General features: G+C 51.4%; 7 protein-coding genes across 7 annotated transcripts; 3 read left to right on the forward strand and 4 right to left on the reverse strand.

Moving 5' to 3' along the window:
* Window positions 1-503: 503 nt before the first annotated feature.
* TGAM01_v207316 (argininosuccinate lyase) lies at window positions 504-2,145 on the forward strand (the record flags this gene model as incomplete). Its single annotated transcript, XM_018807606.1, has 5 exons — window positions 504-564; window positions 623-840; window positions 896-1,089; window positions 1,147-1,630; window positions 1,699-2,145. The coding sequence occupies 5 exons, from the start codon at window positions 504-506 to the stop codon at window positions 2,143-2,145; spliced, it is 1,404 nt and encodes a 467-aa protein (XP_018659250.1).
* A 1,918-nt stretch (window positions 2,146-4,063) lies between these two features.
* TGAM01_v207317 (glutamate decarboxylase) lies at window positions 4,064-5,906 on the forward strand (the record flags this gene model as incomplete). The annotated part of the gene is made up of 5 exons (XM_018807605.1): window positions 4,064-4,350; window positions 4,406-4,433; window positions 4,502-5,110; window positions 5,164-5,799; window positions 5,853-5,906. 5 exons carry the CDS (start codon window positions 4,064-4,066, stop codon window positions 5,904-5,906), a joined length of 1,614 nt encoding a protein of 537 aa, XP_018659249.1.
* Window positions 5,907-6,175: 269 nt separating this feature from the next.
* On the reverse strand, window positions 6,176-7,366 carry TGAM01_v207318 (acetylornithine aminotransferase, mitochondrial; the record flags this gene model as incomplete). Its single annotated transcript, XM_018807604.2, has 1 exon — window positions 6,176-7,366. The coding sequence occupies one exon, from the start codon at window positions 7,364-7,366 to the stop codon at window positions 6,176-6,178; it is 1,191 nt and encodes a 396-aa protein (XP_018659248.2).
* A 1,153-nt stretch (window positions 7,367-8,519) lies between these two features.
* TGAM01_v207319 (hypothetical protein) lies at window positions 8,520-9,726 on the reverse strand (the record flags this gene model as incomplete). The annotated part of the gene is made up of 3 exons (XM_018807603.1): window positions 8,520-8,715; window positions 8,775-9,393; window positions 9,459-9,726. The coding sequence occupies 3 exons, from the start codon at window positions 9,724-9,726 to the stop codon at window positions 8,520-8,522; spliced, it is 1,083 nt and encodes a 360-aa protein (XP_018659247.1).
* A 2,571-nt stretch (window positions 9,727-12,297) lies between these two features.
* On the reverse strand, window positions 12,298-14,465 carry TGAM01_v207320 (hypothetical protein; the record flags this gene model as incomplete). Its single annotated transcript, XM_024550063.1, has 3 exons — window positions 12,298-12,397; window positions 12,444-14,058; window positions 14,129-14,465. 3 exons carry the CDS (start codon window positions 14,463-14,465, stop codon window positions 12,298-12,300), a joined length of 2,052 nt encoding a protein of 683 aa, XP_024405151.1.
* A 1,125-nt stretch (window positions 14,466-15,590) lies between these two features.
* TGAM01_v207321 (hypothetical protein) lies at window positions 15,591-16,916 on the reverse strand (the record flags this gene model as incomplete). The annotated part of the gene is made up of 3 exons (XM_018807601.1): window positions 15,591-16,002; window positions 16,060-16,250; window positions 16,320-16,916. The coding sequence occupies 3 exons, from the start codon at window positions 16,914-16,916 to the stop codon at window positions 15,591-15,593; spliced, it is 1,200 nt and encodes a 399-aa protein (XP_018659245.1).
* A 659-nt stretch (window positions 16,917-17,575) lies between these two features.
* TGAM01_v207322 (translation initiation factor eIF-2B subunit gamma) lies at window positions 17,576-19,537 on the forward strand (the record flags this gene model as incomplete). The annotated part of the gene is made up of 3 exons (XM_018807600.2): window positions 17,576-17,756; window positions 17,980-19,341; window positions 19,410-19,537. 3 exons carry the CDS (start codon window positions 17,576-17,578, stop codon window positions 19,535-19,537), a joined length of 1,671 nt encoding a protein of 556 aa, XP_018659244.2.
* Window positions 19,538-24,655: the final 5,118 nt, after the last annotated feature.

Below are 24,655 nucleotides of genomic sequence, written 5' to 3' on the forward strand. Positions count from 1 at the left end.
GTGCATCGAGCCACAATACGACTAAAAATGGGTCCTTCTCATAGTTGTTATCTAGCTAACCCGCGACATCCATTTCGCCTTTTACTGTATTATGAGTAAGTTGAATATATATAATAATTTAGCTTAGAATAAACAAAGTGTGTGTGTGTGTGTGTGTGTGTGTGTGTATTATACCGTTCTTCTTAAATGCGAAGGTGTTTACTGTACTAAGAAATAGTAGGCGGGGTCCTTATGTGACGCATAACACCGGTGTCGGCCCCCACTAACTTTTTCCTATCATTGCCCTCGACTGATTGACCAACATTACTTCCTCAACAAACTTTTCAACCTTGATAACTCCCGCCCTCGATCTCGAGCGTTTCATTCTTCAACATCATCAGCGTTGAATACTCACGCCCTTGATCTCGAACGCCAATTGGTACCATTGCGCACCATATGCCCAGTCGGCCTCATCAATCCCATTGATTGCATCGGCCTTGGAAACGACCTACAAATACTTCAATATGGCCGAGAAAACGGCAGACGCCCCGGCAGCTGGCATGCTCTGGGGGGGCAGGTTCACAGGTTCGAATGTCTCGGGAAACAAGCTTCGGATGCAGTATACTGACCTCACGGTGCGCAGGTGCGATTGATCCTCTCATGCACAAGTACAATGCCTCCATCCGGTACGACAAGGCTCTTTACAAGGAAGATATCCTTGGATCGATTGCTTTTGCCAGGGCCAACTCAAAGGCTGGCATCATTAGCGAAGACGAGTTTCAGGCGATTGAGCGTGGTTTGCTCCAAGTGATGGAAGAATGGAAGCAGGGAACTTTCGCCATCATGCCGAATGACGAAGATGTGAGGAAGCCACTCAATTCTACTCAACTTCTCGAGGCTAACACCATGGGGCCAGATTCATACGGCAAACGAACGTCGCTTAGGAGAGGTCATTGGCAAGGACACCGCGGGTAAGCTGCACACAGGTCGCAGCCGCAACGAGCAAGTCGTCTGTGATATGCGCATGTGGTTACGCGATCGGATCCGCGAAATCGACGGCCAGCTCGTTGCATTCCTCAAGGTTTTGGCCACACGAGCCGAGTCTGAAATGTAAGCCTGACCGCACCTCTGGCCAAAAGCGCCCACCCTGCTGACTGACAACCTCAGCAACTATATCATGCCTGGATACACCCACCTACAACGTGCCCAGCCCGTGAGATGGGGTCAATGGCTGATGTCATATGCCGCTGCCTTCAAGCAGGATCTCGAGCGGTTGCGCCAAGTTTTTGAAAGGGTCAATCTAAGTCCACTCGGTTGTGGCGCTTTGGCCGGCAACCCATTTCGAATCGATCGAAACATGATAGCTGAGGAGCTTGGCTTTAGCGGAATAACCTTGAACTCGATGAATACTTCGGCCGACCGCGACTTCATTATTGACTTTTTGGTGTGGAACTCGATTTTCACCAACCACATCAGCAGGTGGGCTGAGGACCTCATCATATATTCGACATCTGAGTTCAGTTTCGTGCGGCTGGCCGACGCCTACTCTACAGGTAGCTCTTTAATGCCTAATAAATTCAACGGGGACTCGCTGGAGCTTTTGCGCGGCAAGTCAGGGCGTGCTTTCGGTCAAATGGCTGGGTTAATGATGGTGAGTCCTCATATTAACATGTCAGCCAGTTGCCTTGGCTTTGAGGGTGCTAACTATTTACTTGGTAGACTGTGAAAGGCTTGCCATCTTGCTATAATAAAGATCTCCAGGAAGGGTGGGAGCCTATGCTGGATTCGGTTCAGACTGTGTCGGATAGTCTAGGCATAGCCAATGGGGTCATTGCTACCCTGAAGGTGCGGCCAGAGCGGATGGAGGCTGCTCTGGACAAGACGATGCTAGCCACTGATGTCGCAGAGTGGTTGGTGAGGAAGGGAGTTCCGTTCAGAGAGGCTCACCACATCTCTGGACGCGTCGTTGCACTGTCTGAAAAGCAGGAAATATCGATGGACAAGCTGACCCTTGAGCAACTGCAAGCTATTGACTCTCGGTTCACAGCAGACATTGTGGAGGCATTCGAATATGAAACGAGCGTCGAGGCGAAATCGTCCAAAGGCGGTACCAGTCGATCAAGCGTGCTAGAGCAGATCCAGGTACTCAGGGCTATGTTGGATTAGGGGTGTGATAGCCTAGTGCAGGTTCCGGCCGAAGTAAGGGAATCAAGGACGGATATTACGAATGGCACGCCTTATTCTGTGGAAGAAGATATGATTTAAGAGCGACGCTCTTGAATGAACCAAAAAGTTGTAAAAATGACACAAGATGAGTAGAGAAACTCGGACAAGACAACCGCCGGACATAGGAGGAGTCGTTGTCGATCAATAAACGTTTGGTCCTGAAGGCATTTTCCTATGAAATAGTTGAATTCTTGGGAATCGGCAGTCAAGGCGCCGACTTGTTGCCAAGAGAATCTCTCTAGCTACAGCAATGTTGGCCAAACTCCAGACGCTTCCTTTTCTTTCTCCTCTTGCGATATTTTTTCTCCTATGGGTGTAGACTGACGTCGCGCGCAGGTAAACCTAGCATGGTATGAAGGAATCGGCGTCTATGGAAACTACTCGTCTATGGAAACTACTCGTCTGTGGTCTTGTTTCGTGGTAGACTACCCAAGTACTACTATCTACTACTACTATGGAGGTACTAACCACTACTATCCCTGTCCCACTAGGCCGCTGCCCCCACCAGGCTCGCCGGATCTGACGGCTAAAGAAGCCCCCCGTCTGGAAAATGAATGATGTCGACGCTTCTCAAAAGCTTGGCCTATTCGTCACGGCCGATCCCTTGGATGTGCCGGCCACCCGGGCTCTTTCGCGTCTTCTCTCTTTGTTTGTTTGTTTTACTTGTACGACATCTCCACTTTGCCTATTTTCGCGCTTTTTTTTTTTTTTTGTTTTTTATTTTATTTTTCTCTTTCTCATGGAATATGGAATAGGAATGTCTTTGTCTACTTGTAGATGCATGCAGGTGGGCTGTTTGTCGCGTTGGTATTTGGCGCAGATCACCCGGCCGCAGTAAGGATAGGAGTGAAATCGCGAAACGATTTTAGTTTTATATGCGCGGGAGGGACGGGACATGAGATGAGACAAGACGTTGCCGGTCCGTCATGCCCGCTGTTCCGTGGCCAATCGATGAGTCTTGATCGCCTTCCACTCAGGTTATTAAAGCAGCGCCGCCTCAGGTTTTCCTACCAGAACCGAATTTTGGAATGGACGAAATTGTCGGGTGTGGCTATTGAGATACATGTAGGAATTGAATGATGTCGAGCCTACTACGTAGTAGAATAGAGGGGGAGGGGCAGCATAGCTACTAGACTAGTCCAAACCAAGGTTTTGGGAACAAAAGGAGGGGCAGAAGAGGGACATGAGATTCGAAGCTGGAGCTGCAGTGCTTTGTTGCGATAAGAGTCACGTATGTATATAAGCAGTAGTTCATGTACGAGCTGCAGTTGTCTGAAGACGGGGCGTCTATCATGTAGACCGGTATGTCACTCGCAGACTTGTGACAGAGGGCAAAGCAGAGCAGACAAAGGGAGCTGAGGGGCGATCAAAGGAAAGCATTGGATCATATACGCGCCAATTAATATGCTGCAAACAGAGCTCAAAGCTAGGAGCACTGCCCTGCCATTGGAGCTCTGGAGCTTCAGCGTTCAGCTGTCCCGGCCCATTTGTCTGTGGCTGCTCCACGTCATTGGATGCGGCAGTCATGCGCGCTGGGTCTTTGAGATGAGTAGTATAAGGTACCTTAAGGTAGTATAGTACAGTACAGTACATGGTACGTTCTGCTGGATACCCCTCATCATCATCAGGTCGAGTCTAGTGAGTTTGCTGCACGTTGCTCTTCACTGCGTGCATGTCACTCGAGTCTCGCTTGGACCTCGTGTTGCCCTAGAAATACCGGAACGTCGTCACTGCTCCCTCCCACTCCGGTTCCTCTCCCTCTCCCTCTCCCCATTCTCCTCACCACTGCTCATTTCTGGACTTGTCCTCTCTTCTCTTTACTTTCCCACTATCCTACTATTTCTCAATCATCGTCACCATGGTCCATCTCAGCGCCGTCAACCGCTCCGCCTCGGTCAGTCCCGGCCCCCAGATGGCCCCGGCTGGAGGCTCCAGCTCGCTTCACCCCGACCAGGGCCTGCACAAGAGCCTCTCGCAGGTCAAGCTGTCCAGCTACCAGGACGAGTTCACCACCAGCGTCTACGGCTCGCAGTTTGCCGGCCAGGACCTGCCCAAGCACAGCATCCCCGGCGGCGCAATGCCCAAGGACGTGGCCTACCACATGATCAAGGACCACCTCAGCTTGGACAACAACCCGAAGCTCAAGTAAGCTTTTGCAATTGAGTTATTACACAGATCAGAAGCTAATTTACCTCAAAAGCCTGGCTTCCTTTGTCACAACTTTCATGGTACGCTTGTCATTCAGCCAAGCCATTTTGAAGCTCCATCCTCACTAACACCTTTTCCCGCAACGCAGGAAGACGAGGCCGAGAAGCTCATGACCGAGGCCTTCTCCAAAAACTTCATCGACTACGAGGAGTACCCTCAGTCCGCCGACATCCAGAACCGCTGCGTCAACATGATTGGTGAGCTCTTCCACGCTCCTCCTGGCGGCGACAGCGTCGGCACGTCCTGCATCGGCTCCTCCGAGGCCATCATGCTCGGCGTCCTGGCCATGAAGCGCCGCTGGAAGCTCAAGCGCCAGGCCGAGGGCAAGCCCACCGACAAGCCAAACATCATCATGTCCTCCGCCGTGCAGGTCTGCTGGGAAAAGGCCGCGCGCTACTTTGAGGTCGAGGAGAAGTATGTCTACTGCACGCCGGACCGGTACACGATTGATCCTCAGGAGGCTGTCGACCTGGTGGATGAAAACACCATTGGTATTGCCGTCATTCTGGGAACGACTTACACCGGCCACTATGAGGATGTCAAGAGCATCAACGACCTCTTGGAGGAGAAGGGGCTGGATGTGTCAATCCACGTCGATGCTGCCAGCGGAGGCTTCGTCGCCCCCTTTGTGCTGCCCGACCTCGAGTGGGATTTCAGATTGCCCAGAGTCGTCTCCATCAACGCCTCTGGCCACAAGGTCAGCAATCTTGACTCTTTGTCTCTCTAATCATGCAACTAACCATTCAACAGTACGGCCTCGTCTACCCCGGTGTTGGCTGGGTCATCTGGCGCTCGCACGAATACCTCCCCCAGGACCTCATCTTCAACATCAACTACCTCGGCGCCGAGCAGTCCTCCTTCACCCTCAACTTCTCCAAGGGCGCCTCCCAGGTCATCGGCCAATACTACCAGTTCATCCGCCTCGGCAAGAAGGGCTACGAGGCCATCATGAGCAACCTGACCCGCACCGCCGACTACCTTACCGAAGTCCTCGAGCACGACGGCTTCGTCATCATGTCCGAGCGCGGCGGCCAGGGCCTGCCCCTCGTGGCTTTCCGCTTCAAAAACGCCTCTGAGGGCGGCAAGGACCGTCATTACGACGAGTTTGCGCTGGCGCACCACCTGCGCTCCAGGGGCTGGGTCGTGCCCGCGTACACGATGGCGCCGCATACCGAGGGGCTCAAGATGCTGCGTGTTGTTGTGCGCGAGGACTTTTCCAAGAGCAGATGCGATTTGCTCATCCACGATATTAAACTCTGCGTGGGACTGCTGGACAATGCGGATGAGGAGACGATCAAGAGACAGGAGGCCTTTATCCGGGACCACGTTGCGTCGCATGGCAAGAGCAAGCAGAATGCCAGACACCATGCCTCGAAGCACTACAAGGTAAGTTTAAGACTCTCGTGTTAATATAATCTCTTGCTGACGCAATCATCTAGGGCGAGGACCACTCGTTGCAGGGCAAGCATGGCAAGACACATGCCATTTGCTAAAAAGTGTATGTTGGGAAAAGAAGATTTAAAAAATATTAAACAAGTTCAATGGATATCTAGTACATGTTACCGCATATAGTAAAGGCACATTCACATTTACTTGTACGATTTGTGACTTGGTAAATAAGCGTCATGGCTATTGATATGTTTCGTGAAAATAAAGAACTTTTATACACTATAGGATCCCATCCTATCAAAGCAAATCATAATCTAACCCGCCAAACATTTTATACAAAACAGGAAAAACAAATAGTAAAAAGGGGCCACCCTTAAGCCCTCGTAGCCCCAATCGCCTCCTCCAAAATATCCAATCCATGATGAATCTCCTCCTCCGTCATCACCAAGCTCGGCAAGAACCGCAACGTATTCGTCCCCGCCGTAATCACCAACAATCCCCTCTCCCTCGCGGCCTTGACAATCGCAGCCGGGTCCTCAGTAAGCTGCAGGCCGAGAATAAGACCGCGCCCACGAGCTTCAGTAATCAACTCGGGGAACTTGGCCTGCAGCTTGGCGAAGCGGTCCATGAAGACCTTGGATTTAGCTTGCACGCCCTCGAGCAGCTCCGGCGCAGAAATCTTGGTGAGGACGTGGTGCGCAAGGCGGCACGCAAGCGGGTTGCCGCCAAATGTGGTGCCGTGATCACCAAGCTGGATCTTCTCGCTCACAGCTTCAGTAACAAGTACAGCGCCAATGGGGAAGCCGTTGCCGAGGGCCTTGGCCATGGTCAAGATGTCCGGGTGAGCTTCCTTGGGAAGATTCCCATGAGCCCAGAGCTTGCCGGTACGTGACATGCCGGACTGAATCTCATCGTATATCAAAACAGCGCCAACTTCGCGACATCGCCTGGCGAGCGTAACCATAAACTCCTCGCTGCCGGCAAAGATGCCTCCCTCGCCCTGGATCGGCTCAACAATGACACCGCACGTCTTCTCATTGACAAGCTCATTAATACCAGCAACATCGTTGTAAACACCCTCCTTGAAGCCCGGCACCATCGGCGCAAACGGCTTCTGGTACTTTGGATTATGCGTCGCCGACAGCGCCCCCATCGTGCGTCCATGAAACCCATGCTTGAACGAAACAATATCCACCTTGTCGCCCGACGGATCGACAACTTTGCCCGCCTTGCGCGCAAACTTGATCGCAGCCTCATTCGCCTCCGTGCCAGAATTGCATATAAACACGCGCGCCGCCTCGTGCATGCATCCCGCCTCGAGCGTCTTCTCAACAAGCAGCTTCGACAGCGCGCCCGTCCAGGGATTGTAGTACAAGTTTGAAGCGTGGATCAGCGTCCCGGCCTGCTGGGCAATAATGTCCGTGATCTCGGGGTCGCTGTGGCCCAGCCCCGTGACGGCAATGCCCGCCGTAAAGTCGAGGTACTTTCGGTTTTCAATGTCCCAGAGCCATGAGCCCTCGCCCTGGACGAAGACTGGCGGAGGCCGGGCGTATGTGGCGACCATGTAGGGCGCATAGTCGTTGACGAGGGCCGCGCTCGGAGAATCGGGTGCAGGGTCGGGATTCGAGAGAGCTGCGTCTCGCTGCAATTAAAGAAGATGATTAGCTCATTGAATGAAAACAAAAGAAAATAAAAATATCAATTGATATCTCCGATATGATGTAGGAGTTGAATTGGTTGGAAGAGCAGAAAACAGGACTCACCTTGATAGCCTGCTTCACACTATCAGACAAGCTCGCAACCGCCCTCGTCGACGAAAAGAATCGTCCCCCAACCCTCGCGCTCGCAGCCAAAGTGGCCGCCTGGCGCCCAGCCAATACCCTAAAAGCCATTGGATCCAGATAGCAAACAAGCAAATCGCCAATTCGATAGAAAAAGTGATTGGGAGTGGAAATAGAGAAGGCAAGCCGAGCTTTATGGCGGGGAGCGATATAATTTCAATCGCGCGCCCTTCAAAGTGTTATCGATAAAAGCTCCGCTATCGCTGCTCCCGCCGCGACCTCTTTTACAAAAAAAAAAGTCATATGTGATGACGGCACTTATCATTTTTTTTTTCCCTGAGTCATTTGTTGTAGGCCTCTTTCTTTTTCTGCAAGCACTGATAACGATGGAGTCATTGCTCTGCATTCTTTAAAATGGGGCAAACAAGCCGGAATATGGAGACGCTGTGAGTCTAGCCTCCTACGCAGAGTCACCGCTGGTCCATAGACCGGAGACGCTACAGACATCACTACAAACTGCATCAATATAGGTACAATCAATGATTGGGCCAAATACAAAGTCAGTACCATCTACCGCGGTTGGAACGCACCAAAGACGATAAACATGTTGTCATGGCATTATCACTAGTAGAACCCAACAAGAAATAATACAGCCTCTACCAAGTCCGCCCAAACAAAACGCAAACGGGTCTTAGTATGCAACCAGAACGCCGTCTTGCCAAAAAAAAAAATGAAATAATGACAAGAGAGGATCAGGGGAGGGTAAAACATAGGGTGAAAAGAGGAGACAAAAGATATTACCGAGAACCCCAAAACATTGTGCATTGTATAAGCCTTTCTTTGTTCGCAGCCATTGTATTTCATAACCTGCCTATTTCTCCATCCATTCGTCAAGCACTATGCCATGGAGAAACATATATGCATTTCTCCTCGTCACTAGACGGCGCTATATCCTCCTCGGCTGCCAGCGCCCTGGACAGTGTTCAGCACCCGGCGCGTCCAGTCCTTGAGGAGGTAGGGAATGTCGCGGAGGGTATCGCCGTGGGGGAGCAGGTCCCAGCCCCGTGCGCCGTAGCGGTTGTAGTTGAGCCAAGAGCCGAAAATGAGGTATGCCGCGATGCCAAGGAAGACGCTACAAAAGGTCATTAGTCACGGGTTCAATCGTTTCTGTCAGTATCAAGGAGCACTTACATAATAACGAACCAGGTGAAGAAGCCCCAGCTGGCACTGGAGTCGCCGGGCTCGCGGTCGTCATCCTTGTCTCCGCCCTTGCCTCCGTCACGCTTCTCACACGCATGCTTGGTGTACCAGGTAAGTCGGAGGACGTCGAAATCCTTCTCTTTGGCATAGTCCTCCCAAATGAGGGCAGCATTGTCGTTCTTCAGCTGGTGCTCAACCGCCGAGTCACCCTTTCCATCGTCGTCTTTATTATCTCCGTCTTTCTCGTCCTTGTCCTTGTCCTTTTTGTCGTCTTTGTCATCCGCTGCTCGTTTTGACTTGGGGGCCTTTTCGTATTCATCTTCCGATGTCCACTCGCCCTCGGTACCCGTCTTGTCGGGATCGCAGATAAACTCAATGACGGCCTTTTGGTTTCGTCGCTCGGAGACTGGGCCGGTGAGAGGGTGTTTGCCGCCCTTGAGAACCAGTCGGAGGCCTTCCTTCTGGGCATCGGAGTTTGAGTCGCTGCTCTTGAGCCTCGTCGCCTCGTATTCGAACTGTGATCCGCCGGCGTTTTCGAGTCCTCCTGCGATGGCGACCACTTGTGTGACTGCGTCTTGGTCGCCCTTTAGGAAATGGGAAATGGCACAGGCTGAAATAGGGGTCAAGCAATGTTAGCCGAGCAGTCTGAGCAGGCGGGAAACAACAATGTCATACCTCTTGTTCCATTGGGACACTCGTCTTTCGTCTTCGCCTTTCCGCTCTTCTTCAGCGGCTGGCAAATGTCCACGGTCCAGGTGGTGTTGTAGTGAGCATTCGTGCTAGCCTCGAACCGCGACGTCACCACCGAATGCGGGCCGCCAAGCGGCGACAGATCAAAGTTGTGCTCATCCACTCGAATCTTGTTGCAGCTCAGCATGGCCGCCGCATTCAACGGCGCCAGCAGAAACGACAGCAGCAACGCTGATGACCGAGGCGGATGCATCGTGGCTGTAGAATGTAGAGCAAAGAACGGGCCGGGGTTGAGAGAAACCAGGGGGTGCCGCCGACTTGCGAGTTAGACAGCGGGAGAGACAAAGACAGGAATGCGGCGATAAAGGACAGGGGCGGCAGACAAGATGCTACAGCTCGACGCTCTCGCGAACAGAAGAAAAAACAACAGCGACGATTCTAGGCTCTGGAAAAGAATGACTGCGAGATTCTGTTGGAAGGATGCACGAGACCTGCGTTGACGCCTCTGGTTTGATCACGTCAAGCTTTCGCGAAAGCAAAACGGGGCTAAAGCTGGAGTTGACGTGACCGACTTCTGGTTCCGTCATGCATGCCGATGAGGCCGGGCGCACGTGACCCGCTGCGACAATCTTCAGCGGAAAAGCGCATTGGCACAGGGTTCGACAATAAGCGAAACATACGGTGTGCGGCTTTTTCGGTGAAAAGGGGTTCCAAATGAACTTGTAAAGTCGTGTAAACCAATGGGATGTTACTGAAGGTGAAACTCAAATGAGAATAAAACAAAAAATAAGAAAAGACTGCCAAAAATTTACATGTAATTCGGCATATCATGAGCCTAGTAGGCAGCCAGTACAAAGCTGCTCAGCTCCCTACAATGGGCTTATCAGATAATACTACCTTAGGCACTTGGATCACTATAATAGACGGGTATCGACAAACTCAAAATTGCATCTTTGGCATAAACTGTTTTGAAAGGTTATTTGTAGAACTATTCGTACTCGACCCTTTCGCCCCTATTACAACTACCTGAATGCCCTCTCCTCCACCAACGCCATTTGCTATTTTAACAAAACTCATTAATATCATACCCATTGTAGCAGTTGATATATATATTGAACCCGTTCTTCGTGAGAGGAAAAACGAAGATGGAAAAGAAAAAAGAGAAAAAAAAAAGAACCACGAAAGAAGAAAGAAAAGACAGAAGAAGAAGGATAAAACACAATGGGAAGAAGAATAAAAGTTAGAAAAAAAAAATTGAAAAAAATGAAGAAAAAGCAATAGTACACTAAGCAGGTTTGTCGGGGTTATCCTGCCTCTTCCCGAGAAAACATCATTCCGTTGAAAGGGGTATTGGAACAGACTTGCCCAAACGCAGAGTCCTTCGTGATGCCGAAATTATAAGCCTACCTCCCTCCGTAACTCCAAAATGTAGAGAAAAAATAAAGACAAGCCAGCAACCTCCCCTGCTCTCTTTGGCTTTACCCAGAATCCAAAGCTGGCCAAGCTCAACTTTTCACATATCCCTAGATGGCATACATTTCGTTTTGTAACTTCGTAACTTCTTGAGGCTCCTTCAGTCGTCGTATGGAGTTTTTTTCCTCTCCTCCTCAGCTTGTTCAAAATCACATTCCCTGATGTTGCATCATCCCGCCCATGCCCTGCATTGCTGCTTGCTGCTGTTGTTGCTGAAGCATGATCTGCTGTTGATGCGCTCTACGCTGATACATTTCCCTGACCATTTGTGAAGCTTGGTGGAACGATGATTGCTTGATCTTTTCTACCGTTTCTTGTGGAACATTTTCTGCTCCGCCAAATTTGACGGCTGCGGTGTTCATAAGGCGGGTGTATATGGAGCGCGCCTGGTTTTGCATCTGAACTTGGACGGCGGCCTGTTGCATTTGCTGAGGAGTTTGTCCTTGGTGCTGTTGCTGCTGGGCATGGGCTTGGGCCTGAGCCTGGGCTTGAGCCTGAGCCTGAGCTTGTGCCTGTGCCTGAGCCTGTGCTTGTTGTGCTTGGGCTTGTGCCTGGGCTTGTGCCTGAGCTTGTGCCTGGGCCTGGGCTTGTGCCTGGGCTTGTGCCTGGGCTTGTGCCTGCTGTTGCTGTTGCTGTTGCTGCTGTTGCTGTTGTTGCTGCTGCTGCTGTTGTTGCTGTTGCTGCTGCTGCTGTTGCTGTTGCTGCTGCTGCTGTTGTTGCTGTTGCTGCATCTGCATGGCCATCAAAGCTTGCATGTTAACGGCATTGGCGTTGTTGCCATTCAGCATCTGCCCATTAGCTTGCATCATGTTGCCCATCTGCCCGCTTAACCTCCCCATCTGGGCCATCCGTTGTATCTGAGCCTGCATATTAGGAGCCATCTGGCGCATCTGAACGTTTTGCATATTTTGCAACTGCTGGGCGTATTGCGCCGCCCACTGCTGCTGCTGCTGTGGGTTGGTCATGTTATTCGGTGGGGGGTGCGCAGATTGCTGCATCTGTTGCTGAGGCCCTTGCTGAGACTGCTGCTGCTGCTGCTGTTGCTGTTGCTGCTGCTGCTGGGCCGCTATCATCTGGCGTTGCATCAGTTGCATCATCTGCGCTTGCTGTTGAGACATGGGCTGGCCTTGTCCAGGCATGTTCATATTATTAAAATTGCCATTCTGGAGAGCGGCCGCCATCTGCTGCTGCTGGTGTTGCTGCTGCTGCTGCTGCAGCATAGCTCGTTGTTGCGCAGTGAGCTGGGCAATCATTTGAGGGTTGGCTTGGGCCATGCCTTGGTTGTTCATCATCATCTGCTGGCCTATCTGAGAGTTCTGAGCCATCATATTAGGAGGAGGGCTCGTTTGTGTTATGCGAGGAGTTCCAACCATTGCAGGTCGGTTAAGCGGAGTAGCATGAGACATATTCGGCGTCGTCTGCGGCATGCGTGGTGTACCGGACGGATGGCTCTGTTGGCTGTTTCTAGAAGACATGGTATGGGCCATAGGAACTGACATCTGTTGGTTTTGCACAACTGAGGCAGGTCGAGGAGGACTTGCCGCCATGCTGGAGTTGGTTTGCTGCATAGGAACGCTTGTGACCATAGGTGACGACATATTTTGGGGTGTATTATGCCGGACAATGGGAGAAGATACTGGAGCTTGAGACATTGTTGCTTGGAACCGTGCCTGAGCCGGTCCAGATATGCCATTTGGCATCGAATTCTGCGGAACTGTCGATACGGCATTTGGCATCGCATTGGGCACCACCCCATTCTGAATAGGGTGGCCGTGCTGCGTCTGGTTCATCTGCTGTTGGCTGTTGTTGGTTTGAGCAACAGGGGTTGACGCCGCGGCGCGAGCGGCCATGGCTTGCCGCTGCGCTTCGGCAGCTTGTTGACGCATTTGGGTCTCTCTAGCTTGAGCCTGTTCGCGCCTAACCCTCTCCATGTCTGCTTGTCTCTGAGCAGCTTCTGCCGCGGCTGCTTGCTGTCTCTGCAGCTGCAGCTTTCGGTCATTCTCTTGCTGCTTGAGCTTCTCCTGCTCTCTCTTCTCGGCATGCTCCCGTTTGATATCTTCAATAACGTTGAAACGCTCAAATCTGGGTTCAAATGTAGCAGCACCGGTTGCAGCATCTCCATCTGCTCCACCGCCAACTTGAGCGCCCGTGACATTTGATGCCAACCGATCGTCCAAAACAAGCATGTACCGCTCCAGTTCTGCTGCCGCTGCCTCGTCCGCGGCCATCTCCGCCACTGTTCGCTTGCGGGCCTTTGGCTGAGGCGGAGGTTTGCTGTGGCTGGGATGTGACATTTTCTCCAATAACGCAATGGTATCCTCAAGGCTTTGGGTTGGTTCAAGGTAAAGAGGACCAGAGGTCGCCAGCAATATCTGTCCTTCGACAGCATATATGTTACTGCCGTCTATTTCGCCTTTTTCTCGCTTAGCCTTTTTCGCGGGTGGCTGCATGCTAGAAGCGGTTGGGGTGGGCGGCACCACTGTCGCTGGCGTTGATGGAGGAGCCATTGCAGAAGTGTCGCGTCCCTCCTCTGTAGTCGCCTTGAGCAAAAGATCCATTCTTAGACTCTCGGGTGTCGGATGAAGAACAAGGGTGCATATCTTCGGCTTTGGGGCAGCATTATTGGCCGAGATATCCGCAGGCACGCTCGAGGGCTCATTTTCAGCGTCCTTTTCATCGCTTTCCGCTGTATCTTTGGTGTCTTCTTCTTTCAGCTTTCCATTCGTTTCGTTTGGATTCTGTTCTTCTTTAGGATACGGCACATAGGGGGAAGGCGTGAGCCACTGGTTATAGTTGTGAATAGATGATGGTACGACGGCATTGGAAGCCGACGAAGGTCGCTTGACGTCCTTTGTCTGGGCTACTGCTTTGTGATCGTAGACCTGCACAATGAGGCATCCTTCGTAGAATGGCACATGGTCTTTGTTAAAGTACGGAAGGAGGTCGTGGGGTACTGTGCGATTCCTTATATGCTCAAGAAATATCCGCATGGGTGACTTATACTGAAACATGCCCTCTTGGCCATCGAAGCGGAAATGATTCTGGTGTAAATGGACAACCAAGGACGGGGGTCGCCCGGCAAACTTCTTTAAGATGTAATGATCGGTCACGACTATGCACATGTTAGAGATCTCAGTTACGCTGATATATCGCTGCGCCACGGAAGATGAGTGATGCTGTACCTGCAGGTCGGGGCTCATTATGAGCCGCATCGTCCATGGCAAAAAATACTGATCGCAAGCCTGCGCTGTTTCTCGAACTTCGCCCCGCCGACAGGTTTAGAGTATCGCGACGGACCCGGTGGTTAGGCCGCACAGTCGAGGCAGTGATGGCCCGATCGCTAGCCGAGCTCGGCGCCTTCGCGCTGGGGGGCTTGATATTGGACAAGGATGGAGAGGGCGATGAGGTGGACGATGCGGCTCCGTTTGTCTGGATGCCGGGAGGCACCGGCCGCTTGATCTTGCCTGGGGCGTTGTGCACTGCAGTGGTGGTGGTGGTGGTGACGTTGGACGGCGCCATCGTGACCCCGGATGCACCACGACGGCGCGCGTGGGTTTCAGGGAGAGTCCTGCCGCTTTGCTCCCACCGCGCCTGCTACGAGGATGACCCGGCGTCCAGGGCAAGCGTCTACGCCTGCGTCGCAATTGCAGTCGGAGGTCCAGAGGCGGATAACGTGAATGTTGGAGGCGCGGCGCGAGTTGGGTGGGCTGTGGAGACGATCGCTCAGCGTGGATCGGCTGGTGCAGGAGGCCCGGGGAGGGCGGCGCAAGAGGAGGAGAGTCAGCAGCGATGCATGAGCAAGCGATGAATCGTACGTCGGCAGAAACGAGAGGCGAGAGAGAGTTGGATTTTGCCAGCGACGTTGCCGTTGCGCTCAAAGGACGTTGCGAGATGTGCAGCGACGTTGAACCTGACTGACCAAGCTGGGAGGCTCTACTGTCACGTGACTCCACCTTGCTGTCCTTGCCTGCGAAAGTTTATCTAATACGGCCAAGTCTGCGATAGTTTATGATGGGCCGAATACCTGGGTAAGAACAATTCCACGTCTCCTTGACTACAAAGCAGTTCTGCAAAGTCTTTCAAGCCATGATACGAGCGATGACTTATGGGTCGTTTTCTAAACATTACGGTGGCACTGAAACCACATTATTGTTTGACATGGGTGGCTTTCTCATGGCAACTGACGCTCAGTTGAGATGCATCTCAGCTTTTTCTTAATCTGTTCAAGTACACGCAAATATGCTGTGGCAGTAGAGTGTTCTCGCAAACTTAACAAATCAAGTAAACCGATGTTTATGACTTGACCATATACATCATTATACCAAATGCCACCATGCGTACCTATTATAAGGGTCTTTTGAATTATGATGACTAAGGCAGTAAATGCAGTTGGGGAGAGCCCACGCTAACCTGTAGTAATGCACTCAGAATGGGCATTCTCGTCTTCTCTTTAAGCACAATCTTTAATCAACAGCGCTGTTTTAAAGTATATATTTAAAAAAAATCGCACTGGTAAATAAAGCAAATCAAATAATAGCTAAAGGTATATACAAATCTACACAACCGCATTCCCCGATATATTCCAATTCATTAAATATCCTGATATGTACCTAAGTACCATCAAACAAAACTCGCTCGCCTGCTCTACTCCTTGCCCTGAACTCTACGAGTCCAATCATCATTTACGCGCACGCTATCGACAACGACGATGCCTCGCCCACGGCCGACGCGCTCGGGTCGCTGCCACCATTTCTCGGGCTTGTCAGTAGCTTTTTCAGCTTCAGATTCGCTGTCGGCGAGTCCACCGGATCCGTCTTCGGCGCCGACAACCAAGATGATGTCGTGACGAAGCCATGTCTGAATGTTAGTGATGTAGCTGCCGTTGTCTCCAGAGAGGGATTCCTGGAGATAGATAACGTCAGGCTGCAAGTGGCGAAGGACGTGAGTGTGGCCATTGGGCGTGGTGAACGGAAGGATCATAGTCTCCTTATCAACGAGAGCCAATGCCTCTGAGTAAACGGCGTTGAACAGAGTGTTCTCCGGGGTAGCGCCAAGGCTGATAGCAAACAGTTATTAATACTATCCAATAGACTGGAACGCGGTTTAGACTTACACAGGGCTCTTCGCCTCGGGAGTTTGAGCTTGATCATATCCAACGTTAGAGAATGACGAGCTAACCGAAGGAGGCGGGCGATTACTCGTAGTGGTATCAACCGTGCTATCCTTCAAGCTTGGCGCGTAGATGAGGATAAAGAGCTTGATGGCAGACAGGTCATTGTGGCGAGGAATGTGGTTAAGAATCGACTGCAATGCCGAGTTAGTAGCCAAAACAACACAAGCTGCCATGCAGGTACCCAAGCATCAGGCACTTACAGCATGTTCATGGGCAATGTCGTCGTCGTCGTCTGTGAACTGGGAATCGGCAGAAATGACAATGGCAACCGTCTTGCGCTTCTTGTGGACAGACTGAGGAGGAGCTGGCCCCTTTTCCCTTCGTACTTCTCTCTCTTCGGGCCAGGGGGTCGAATCGTGCTCAGGCTTGTCTTCCTCACGGATCGAGGCCAGCGCCTTGCCAACGGCGGCGCCAGCAGCAGCGACACCAGCAGCAACAGTCTTTCCGGGGTTTGATGTAAACGCGCTGCTCACTCGCGATCCCCATCCGCCTTCTGCAGTCTCAGATCCAGTCGCATAGCTCTGGTCGCGTTGGCGGCCCTGCTCCGGCGGCGGCGCCAATCTGCGCCTCTCTGTCGAAGCACCATATGCCGGGTTCTCTCCATAGTCTGCATTCTCATAGTCCAGGCCGGGATCCGGCTCAGTGGTGTGGTCTTCGGGACTCTCCTTGCGCTGGCTCCAGACCCAGGCGGCGAGACCAGCCGTGGCGACGGTCAGGGTGACCGCAAGAGGCACCCAATGGCTCCAGACGCCTCGCCGCGAGCGGGAGGAGCCCCGATTGTCGTAGGGAGGCGACATTTAGACGGAGGAGCGTAGCATTGCTTGCCGGTGCGATATAGCAGTCTGCCCGGCTGAAGACGGCGGATCGTGATGATGCCCAATCCCTGGTCACAGTCGAGAGCTGCAAGAAGCTGTGCTTTGCATACAGCAACAGACGAAGTGGTTCTTCAACAGCGGCTGAGTGGGGGAGGTTCCTGAGGCCGGCGGCGAGTGTGTCGCAACAAGTCCGGTGGCTGGGGGTTCAGCTGGCTTGGGATGTCAACAATGTGGAGCGGTCCCCGATTCTTCCCAGCAACGCGCCAACGCGGGTCCCGAGGTTGCAATCGCGGCGTGGAGCAATTTAATCCCGCGCCACCGAGGCTGCACGCACGTGAACGCTGTGCTCGGATTGGCGCACAAAGGGGGCTTCACCAGCCACATCTTGAAGCTGCGCCACATTTGAATTCTAAATCTCAGCCTTGTGCTGCTATGACTCTTCAAACTTCAAGGTGGGGGAAAGCTTAAAGATGTTCACAACCCCGGTCAAATCTTAACCAGCTGCCTATCACAAGCAGTTTTCTGATTCTCTCTGGTCCTCTTTGAATACACGACCGCAGGATCCTTGAAAATCGAGCAACGGACTACCTCAGCAACCAGATTCTGCTTTTCTTTTGCGCGGAGGGGCTCTCTGAAACAAGATGCCTCACGCCTTGTCGATGGCCTCAACCGGGCTGCAGGCCCTTATTCTCTGCGGGCCCGGCTCTTCATTCCCTACGTTCACCTCGAATCCGGATGAGAACCCAAAAGCTCTGCTCCCCATTGCCAACCGCCCTATGGTGTGGTATCCCATCGACTTCTGTCTCCGCACTGGCATCACAAGTAGGTGATTTTCATTTTTTTTAGCATCTTTTATTTATTATGCACGTCTCATGTCTCATTCCATCAATACTGAGTGGAACCGTATTGGAGGATTCGCGACTATCATTAGTCGAAATATCCTTACTCGCTCAGATTATTCACTTGTGTCTTTGTATTTGCGGCGGTAGAGAGACATATAGAAAACCACATCTTGATACGCAGGACAATGGCTGACAACTCTTAGACATAACCCTCATCTGCCCTCCATCGGCTGAGAAAGCATTGACAGCCGCTCTCAATACTAACCCCTATCTGACGGCACTGCCGCTGCCACGGCCAGACGTCCTTGCTCCCGCTGACCTTGACCAGAACACTGGTACAGCTGAAATATTGCGGCTGCCGGAGATCAGGGAGCTCGTAACGGGCGATTTTGTTGTTCTACCATGCGATCTCGTTTGCGAGCTTGCTGGCGAACAGCTACTTCAAGCATGGATGGTCAAATCTGCCAGCCTCACGGGCCTCCTAGGGACACGACAGCTTTCAAACGGCCACCAGAGCAGATACAGCGGAGGTCTTGGCGTGTGGTACAACACAAAAGCCAGTGCCCCTGTCAAAGGCGAAGAGACAGACTTCATCTCCACGGCCCCTCTACCCTCTTCCCCGACTGCCACCCCGAAAGGATCCATCTTTCCAAACGTATCAAAACTGGTTTACTCTATGCCCACCGATTCCTTCAATGATCTCACCGAGGAGAGAAAGGCAATTCCAATCCGCCACGGATTGATGAAAGCCAACCCTCGAGTTCGCATGTACACCAACCACAGGGACGCGCACATCTACATCTTCCCTCGATGGGTCTTGGACTTTATCAAAAAGAATGAGCGTTTAGAGAGCATCGGCGAGGATGTGATTGGCTGGTGGGCCAAGGCCGGATGGCAGTCTGGCCTGGCGGACAAGCTCCAGTTCGGCGAGGTGTTGCGCAGTGGTGATGATGACGGCGAGGAAGACGACTCCGTGGGCGGCCGCTCATCTCCCACTGAGTCCCGCCCCGACAACCAGGATAACTCAAAGGAGGCCACTTCAGCAAACACTACTACGAATGACAAGAACGCATCTACGGCGGCGGCATCAGCATTTGAGCCGCCGTCCATCCTTGCCTATATTCACTCACACAAGGAGGGAACAGCAGATTCAATTGTTCGCCGCGTCGATACGGCACAGCTCCTTTTGGCGATTTCTTTACAGCTAGCGAAGCTTCCTTCTCTTGAGGAAGCAGACACTGAACCCCTCTCGCCCTTTGCGCACCCTAGAAAAGTCGCTTACCCTGAGGGTGTGAAGCCTCGCACCACCATCACCAAGCAGGACAGTCTCATCGGCGAAAACGTCACCGTGGAAGAAAAGACTTCCATTAAAGAGACCGTAATTGGTGCCGGCTGTCAAATCAATGAGGGAGCCAAGCTGTCTCAATGTCTTCTCATGGAAGGCGTCGTTGTTGGAAAGGGATGCAAACTCACAAGATGTATTCTTGGTAAGAGATGTATCGTCGGTGCGGGTTCCGTTCTCACAGACTGCGAAGTACAGGAGAATCTCATTGTTGAGCCACGCAGTAAGTATCTTCCATGTTATCCCCATACTAGTTTCATTGCACATGCTAATCCACCATTTACTGCGCAGCTGAGGATAAGGATAACAAGCTCATGAGCTCCGAGGGTCTCGAGGCCACAGAGGCGGAAATGGAAGAGGTCCTCCATGAGATGGACGAAGAGGTAGCCGCAACAGGCGAAGATGTGGATTTGGAATAATGTATCAAAAATTGGCTAGAGATAATAAACAGTGAAATTTGCCTACTTTGATGAATGCTAGCTAATCTGCACGTTGATGAAAGTTATGTCTCATTCTCTTGATCTCTATTACTCTGCAACAAATAAACACACATGATACCCTATTCCGGCAAACTTAGGAACTTGATCGACAGCTGCGATAAAATATGAAGAAAAGTCATAATGATAACTTTACTCATCTTGTTCCATTCTCCTATAGCAGACCCATCCACTTTAACATACAAACAATACAAGCAACGTCGACCTGACCTCATATTACCATCATCGCAAAACATCAACATCTATACCATAACCCCAAATCGAGATTCCCTTCAATAGCAAATAACATTCCGTAGAATAACTCGTGCTGCCTGCCGCCTCTTTCAGACGGTCACTTATCGGTATCACACACTGAGACATGCATACGCCCGATGCTACACTATCCAGCTGTTCTCATAAAAATAATAATCACACCACTCTCAGACATACTAGATCAAATAGATCGCAGCTAAAACAAAGCAAAAGGAACTAATGGCGAAATATGAGTGAATCCTCGCCACGGAGCTTTTTCCGCCGTCATTCCCCCCGCCCCGCCCCCAGGGTGTCTTATTCCCGCTCTCGTCACATTCGCTAATACTGCTAGCAAGTTCTCTCACCCTAAAGCAGCCTATCAGGCCACTTTCAGGTCCATCACCAAACTAGTTCTTCATCTTCTTTTCTTTTTCTTTTCCTTGCTTTATTTGCACTTGCCACCTACTACACACACTCTCTGCGTGGCAATCGAGCTGTAAGGAAACCAGCTGCGCCAGGCCAGGCCGCTCTGGACAAACAATCCACCTCGGGTAGCTTCATTTGTCATTGGAACCCTTCAAATCTCGGCGGATTAGCATGCGCCATATCACCTTGTGACTTGAATCTTTACAAATAGCTTTTTCCCACCCGGGTTACGGCCAAATGGACAAAACTTCAGAGACAGAGAAACCCGCAATGACGTCCGCTCAAGGGATACATACACGCACCTAAGCGAAGACCACCAGATACCATCATCAAGGTCTCGCTGATAAATCCGACCTGAGCTGAAACAATATCTTTGCCCATGTCTCTGCGTAATACGAAGATGACCTGATTTTCTTCCCCCACTTTATAGAGCTCTTCTGCGCATCTCGATCGAAGAAAGGAGGCCAGACATGCAGAGGCTATCGCCAGTGACAGCGCGAACCAGTTTCCTGGTATGCGCCCCCGCGGATTCTTCCCTGGGGCTGATTCCTCCCTCTGCAGACACCTAACAATGCGTCTGCCTCGTGCTAAGAGCCTCCCCCTGAATCAACAAATTACCAGCCAAGCTGGGCATAGAGATATCGCCGACCTCATCCTGCCAGTTGAGCTGCAGTGAGTTGGCCCCCAGCTACCACAACTGAGCATTCGGTTCTTAAACTCTGTCATATATCATATGACCAAGCACTTATAGTTATTTGGATATCACTGGGCGTGTGGTTGGGTCGGTCGTATGTCGTATAGCATTCCGACGGCTATCATCCCAATCTACATAGGGTATGGCATGGACATGCTACGGCCACACCACATCTCTGCTGCCAACACGAGAGAAAACGTACTGGCTATATTCTATATGCAATACCGAGGAGATGGTACTCTGGCCAGATGGTAATTCCAGTACCATGTTGTCGGCTCCCGTTGGTCCCTATTGCCATCGTCCCTGGACCAGATTTTCATTGCACTAGCTCCTCCAAGTGCGCTTTGACCTGTTGTCTTGCACGTCTCGGTGTATCATCTCTGCCATTGAAACTACTAGTGATAGTACGTATCAAGAAGCATGCTCGGCCAACAGCACTCGGCTAGACCCCTAGTAGCGTGGGCCGCTCGATACCGAGCATGGGGTAGCACTGACAGACGGCTACGATCGTAGGGAGACGTCAAAACTTGTGGTGATCGGGACGTGCTTGGACACGTCTAAGCGCAATCGCGCAAATGCTCTGGCCGAGGTAGCTGAATTAGTCCAAGTAGTGCGGCATGATATACATCTGCTCTTGGTACTCGACTATCGCTCCACTCGCTTCACTAGGAAGCGCCTCAGTCACCACCCAACCAGTCGCAAGAGTACGACTGTGCCAATAGGAGAAGATGCCCCCACTTTCTCAGGGCGCGCTGAAGCGGCTGAGACTTTGGGGTTGATTCTGCACGAACGGGCAAATTTAAGCAGATAGTGCCAGCTGAGACTCCGAAAAAAGGGCATTCCAAAAGTATGGCCAGCGAACGAGACAATCCTAGCTTGCCTTTCTTCAAGAATCTGAAACTGAGAGGCTGAGCAGCCCATATAGACGTAGCTATGGCACTGGCGTTGGTACGGCCAATGATCATCAGGGTCCATCAAGGTGGTCATTGCCAGCTACCCGAGAGTGACAGCGAGTACAGCCGTGCGAAGAGGGACGGACCGGACGGATGGCGCATTGGTGCACAACCAGATCCTGGGAATGTGCCTGGGGCAAATCGTGGTGGGTGGGATGGAGTGTAAGTCATGTCGATGGCGAACCAACTCGTTTCATAGCTTGATTATTTCCGCCGCACTGCCCTGAGGGAGATCCCGGAAGTATGAGTGCGTTCCCGAATTCTCAAGGTAATGGGAGCGGGCCGGGCAGACCAGAATGAAGTGCGTAGCTACCAACTCTAATCACACACGCCCGCCAACGAAGCAGCTCTGGCCTCTGATGGCGTGAACATCATCTTGGCGAGGCAGCCGAGAATAATTTTGAGGTAAATTGATATACACCCAGACCTATCGAGAACGCCTATACCCTTGTACTCTGTATATCAGCATAATTCGTCCGGTTTCAGCAGACACCACCCATCGGCCGACACGTTTTCAGCCAACAGACAGCAAGAGACATGCATGCCCAATAGTGTATACACACTAACAACTGAAGGACCACGCAAGCACTGTCCGGCTGTGATGTGATTTGCTCTACTGACAGCCTGTTCTGATTAGCTATATCCGAATCGGTCGATACGCACTAGCTCGATATGATGCATCATATGTAGTATTTCGCTCTGAACATGAGTAGAATCTTGGTTGCCTCGACTGATTCCCTGACCAGCTGAACCAGAGACCAAGATTATCACCATGCAGCATGCAGCATGCCAAGCCTACTTACATGCAGCATGGTCATCGTTTCTAAATCCGGTCTCGCGGAGAGGGAGATGTAGTGACATACCCAAACAGGTAATAAAAGCGAGGAACAAACAAAACAAGAAGACGATGGGACGATGGTCGCCGCCGCAATACGAGGCCTAGCTGGGGGGAAAACATAAAGGAAAGCATAGGAAAAAGAAGGCATTTGGCCGGAACCAGAGCTATCCGAATCTTGAGGCTGAAAGTAAGCTGCAGGGTATGCAGCCACACTTTGAATGCGAAGTGGGAAAAGACAGCTGAATATGGCCTGATTATTGGCATGGGGCTTATCTGAGCATCGTCGAGTCAGTGTCTCTAATTTTGAAATGAGGAGATTTGATTCGGGACCAATATCTCGCGCGGGAGAAGAGATATGGCTGCCGACACCAATAAGATGGCTGCCCACACAGGTCCACGTTCATCTCCCAACCTAGTGTCGATCCATGCGTAAAGCTAGGAATATGACAAGTCGATTATTTAGCTACCCACTCGGCCGAGCTCCGTCGCTGAGATGAGAGCCGGTTTTATAGAGGTGCATGTTACAGCTCATATTCTCTTCTCTCCTTTGTGGTTACTCAAATGGAAACACAACGCACATGAGCCGCCACCTGGAGACGCGTGACTGAATATGTGAATGCGGTCTTGGCTGTCACACTGATGCTGTATGAACTGAGACATGCTTGCGCCCAACGTCACGATGTGATGGCGGCTGTCGACTATCTTTAAATAACAAGAACTGACGGGTTGGTTCACCAGTGATGCCGTGTTACCAGAGCGCATTACCCGACTGTAGCACATAGATCTAATGTTGGGGTTGGGTGTACTAGAAATATCGGACTGTTAAAAGTAGGTAGTACCAAACGATGTGACGTGACACACCCGATGAAGCGTTCCCCATGGTCGGTGCTTGATAGCTAGTTTGTCGTTGGTCGAGCGATGGAGCGGGAATGACGGGAATACGCCTTTCCTTGGCAAGTCACTCATTTTGATATGGATGAAGCCTTGATAGAAATCTGACTTCAATGCCTTGGTGACGCTATGTTGGGGTCATGTAATAGCAGTTTTTTCGGCGCGGAGTATACCGAAATCAACCGCCGCGCAATCAAACAACTTGGCTACAAATGTATCCGCGGAAGATACCCGCATTGGCATTGCTACTACTACTTAGTAGAGCCTAATACTGCTTCAGACCTGGCTCGAATCTGTGCCACTGATATGGCCCGGCGAGCAATGGCTTTTTATTCGACAAAGTTTGATAGAGGAGGCCGTATAAACACAATCTTAGTGTTTGAGCCAGCCTAAAAGCACACGGCACGGCGGACTGCTGTATACGAAAGCTCTAGAGTGGCGCCGCAATTTGACTAGTTTTGAACTTGGTGTGCTCTAAGAAGGGCTGGAGTCGTTATCTGCCATCAATAGCTGTTAACAGCATCCAAGTCGCCGAGAACTCCTACCAAAGCGAAGCCCTCAGTTGCACTCGGCCCCAGATACACTTGCCGCGTATTGACTACTGCGTCTGCTAGGCCTTCTCTAGCTAGAGAAACTCGACAGTTTGATGTTCCTTTATAGTTTACGCTAATCGAGTTGACAAGCGATCAGACGGCGCGATGTAGGAGCGAGCATAGCGGGAGCGTACTAGACACTAGGAAGTAGAGGTAATATTGCGAAGGGAACAGAGATAGCATTTGGCCAGCATCGAGCTACCGTTCAAGGCCCACGCCTCTAGAATCGTTGAACGGCACAATTGCAAGTTTGCTTGCTTGGGGAGAAACCAACATTGATGTCAGTGGGATGAAACGTGATAGCGCAAGTGCTGTAACCAATCTGGTGAGCGGCAGCCATGGCAAGTAGGGGCCATATACTAACCTGGAGAAAGCTATCGGCTATGGAATTCTTTGGAAGGGAGACGCGATAAT

The sequence above is a fragment of the Trichoderma gamsii genome (assembly GCF_001481775.2).
Source record: "Trichoderma gamsii strain T6085 chromosome Unknown Scaffold_27.2, whole genome shotgun sequence".
Lineage (NCBI taxonomy): Eukaryota > Fungi > Ascomycota > Sordariomycetes > Hypocreales > Hypocreaceae > Trichoderma > Trichoderma gamsii.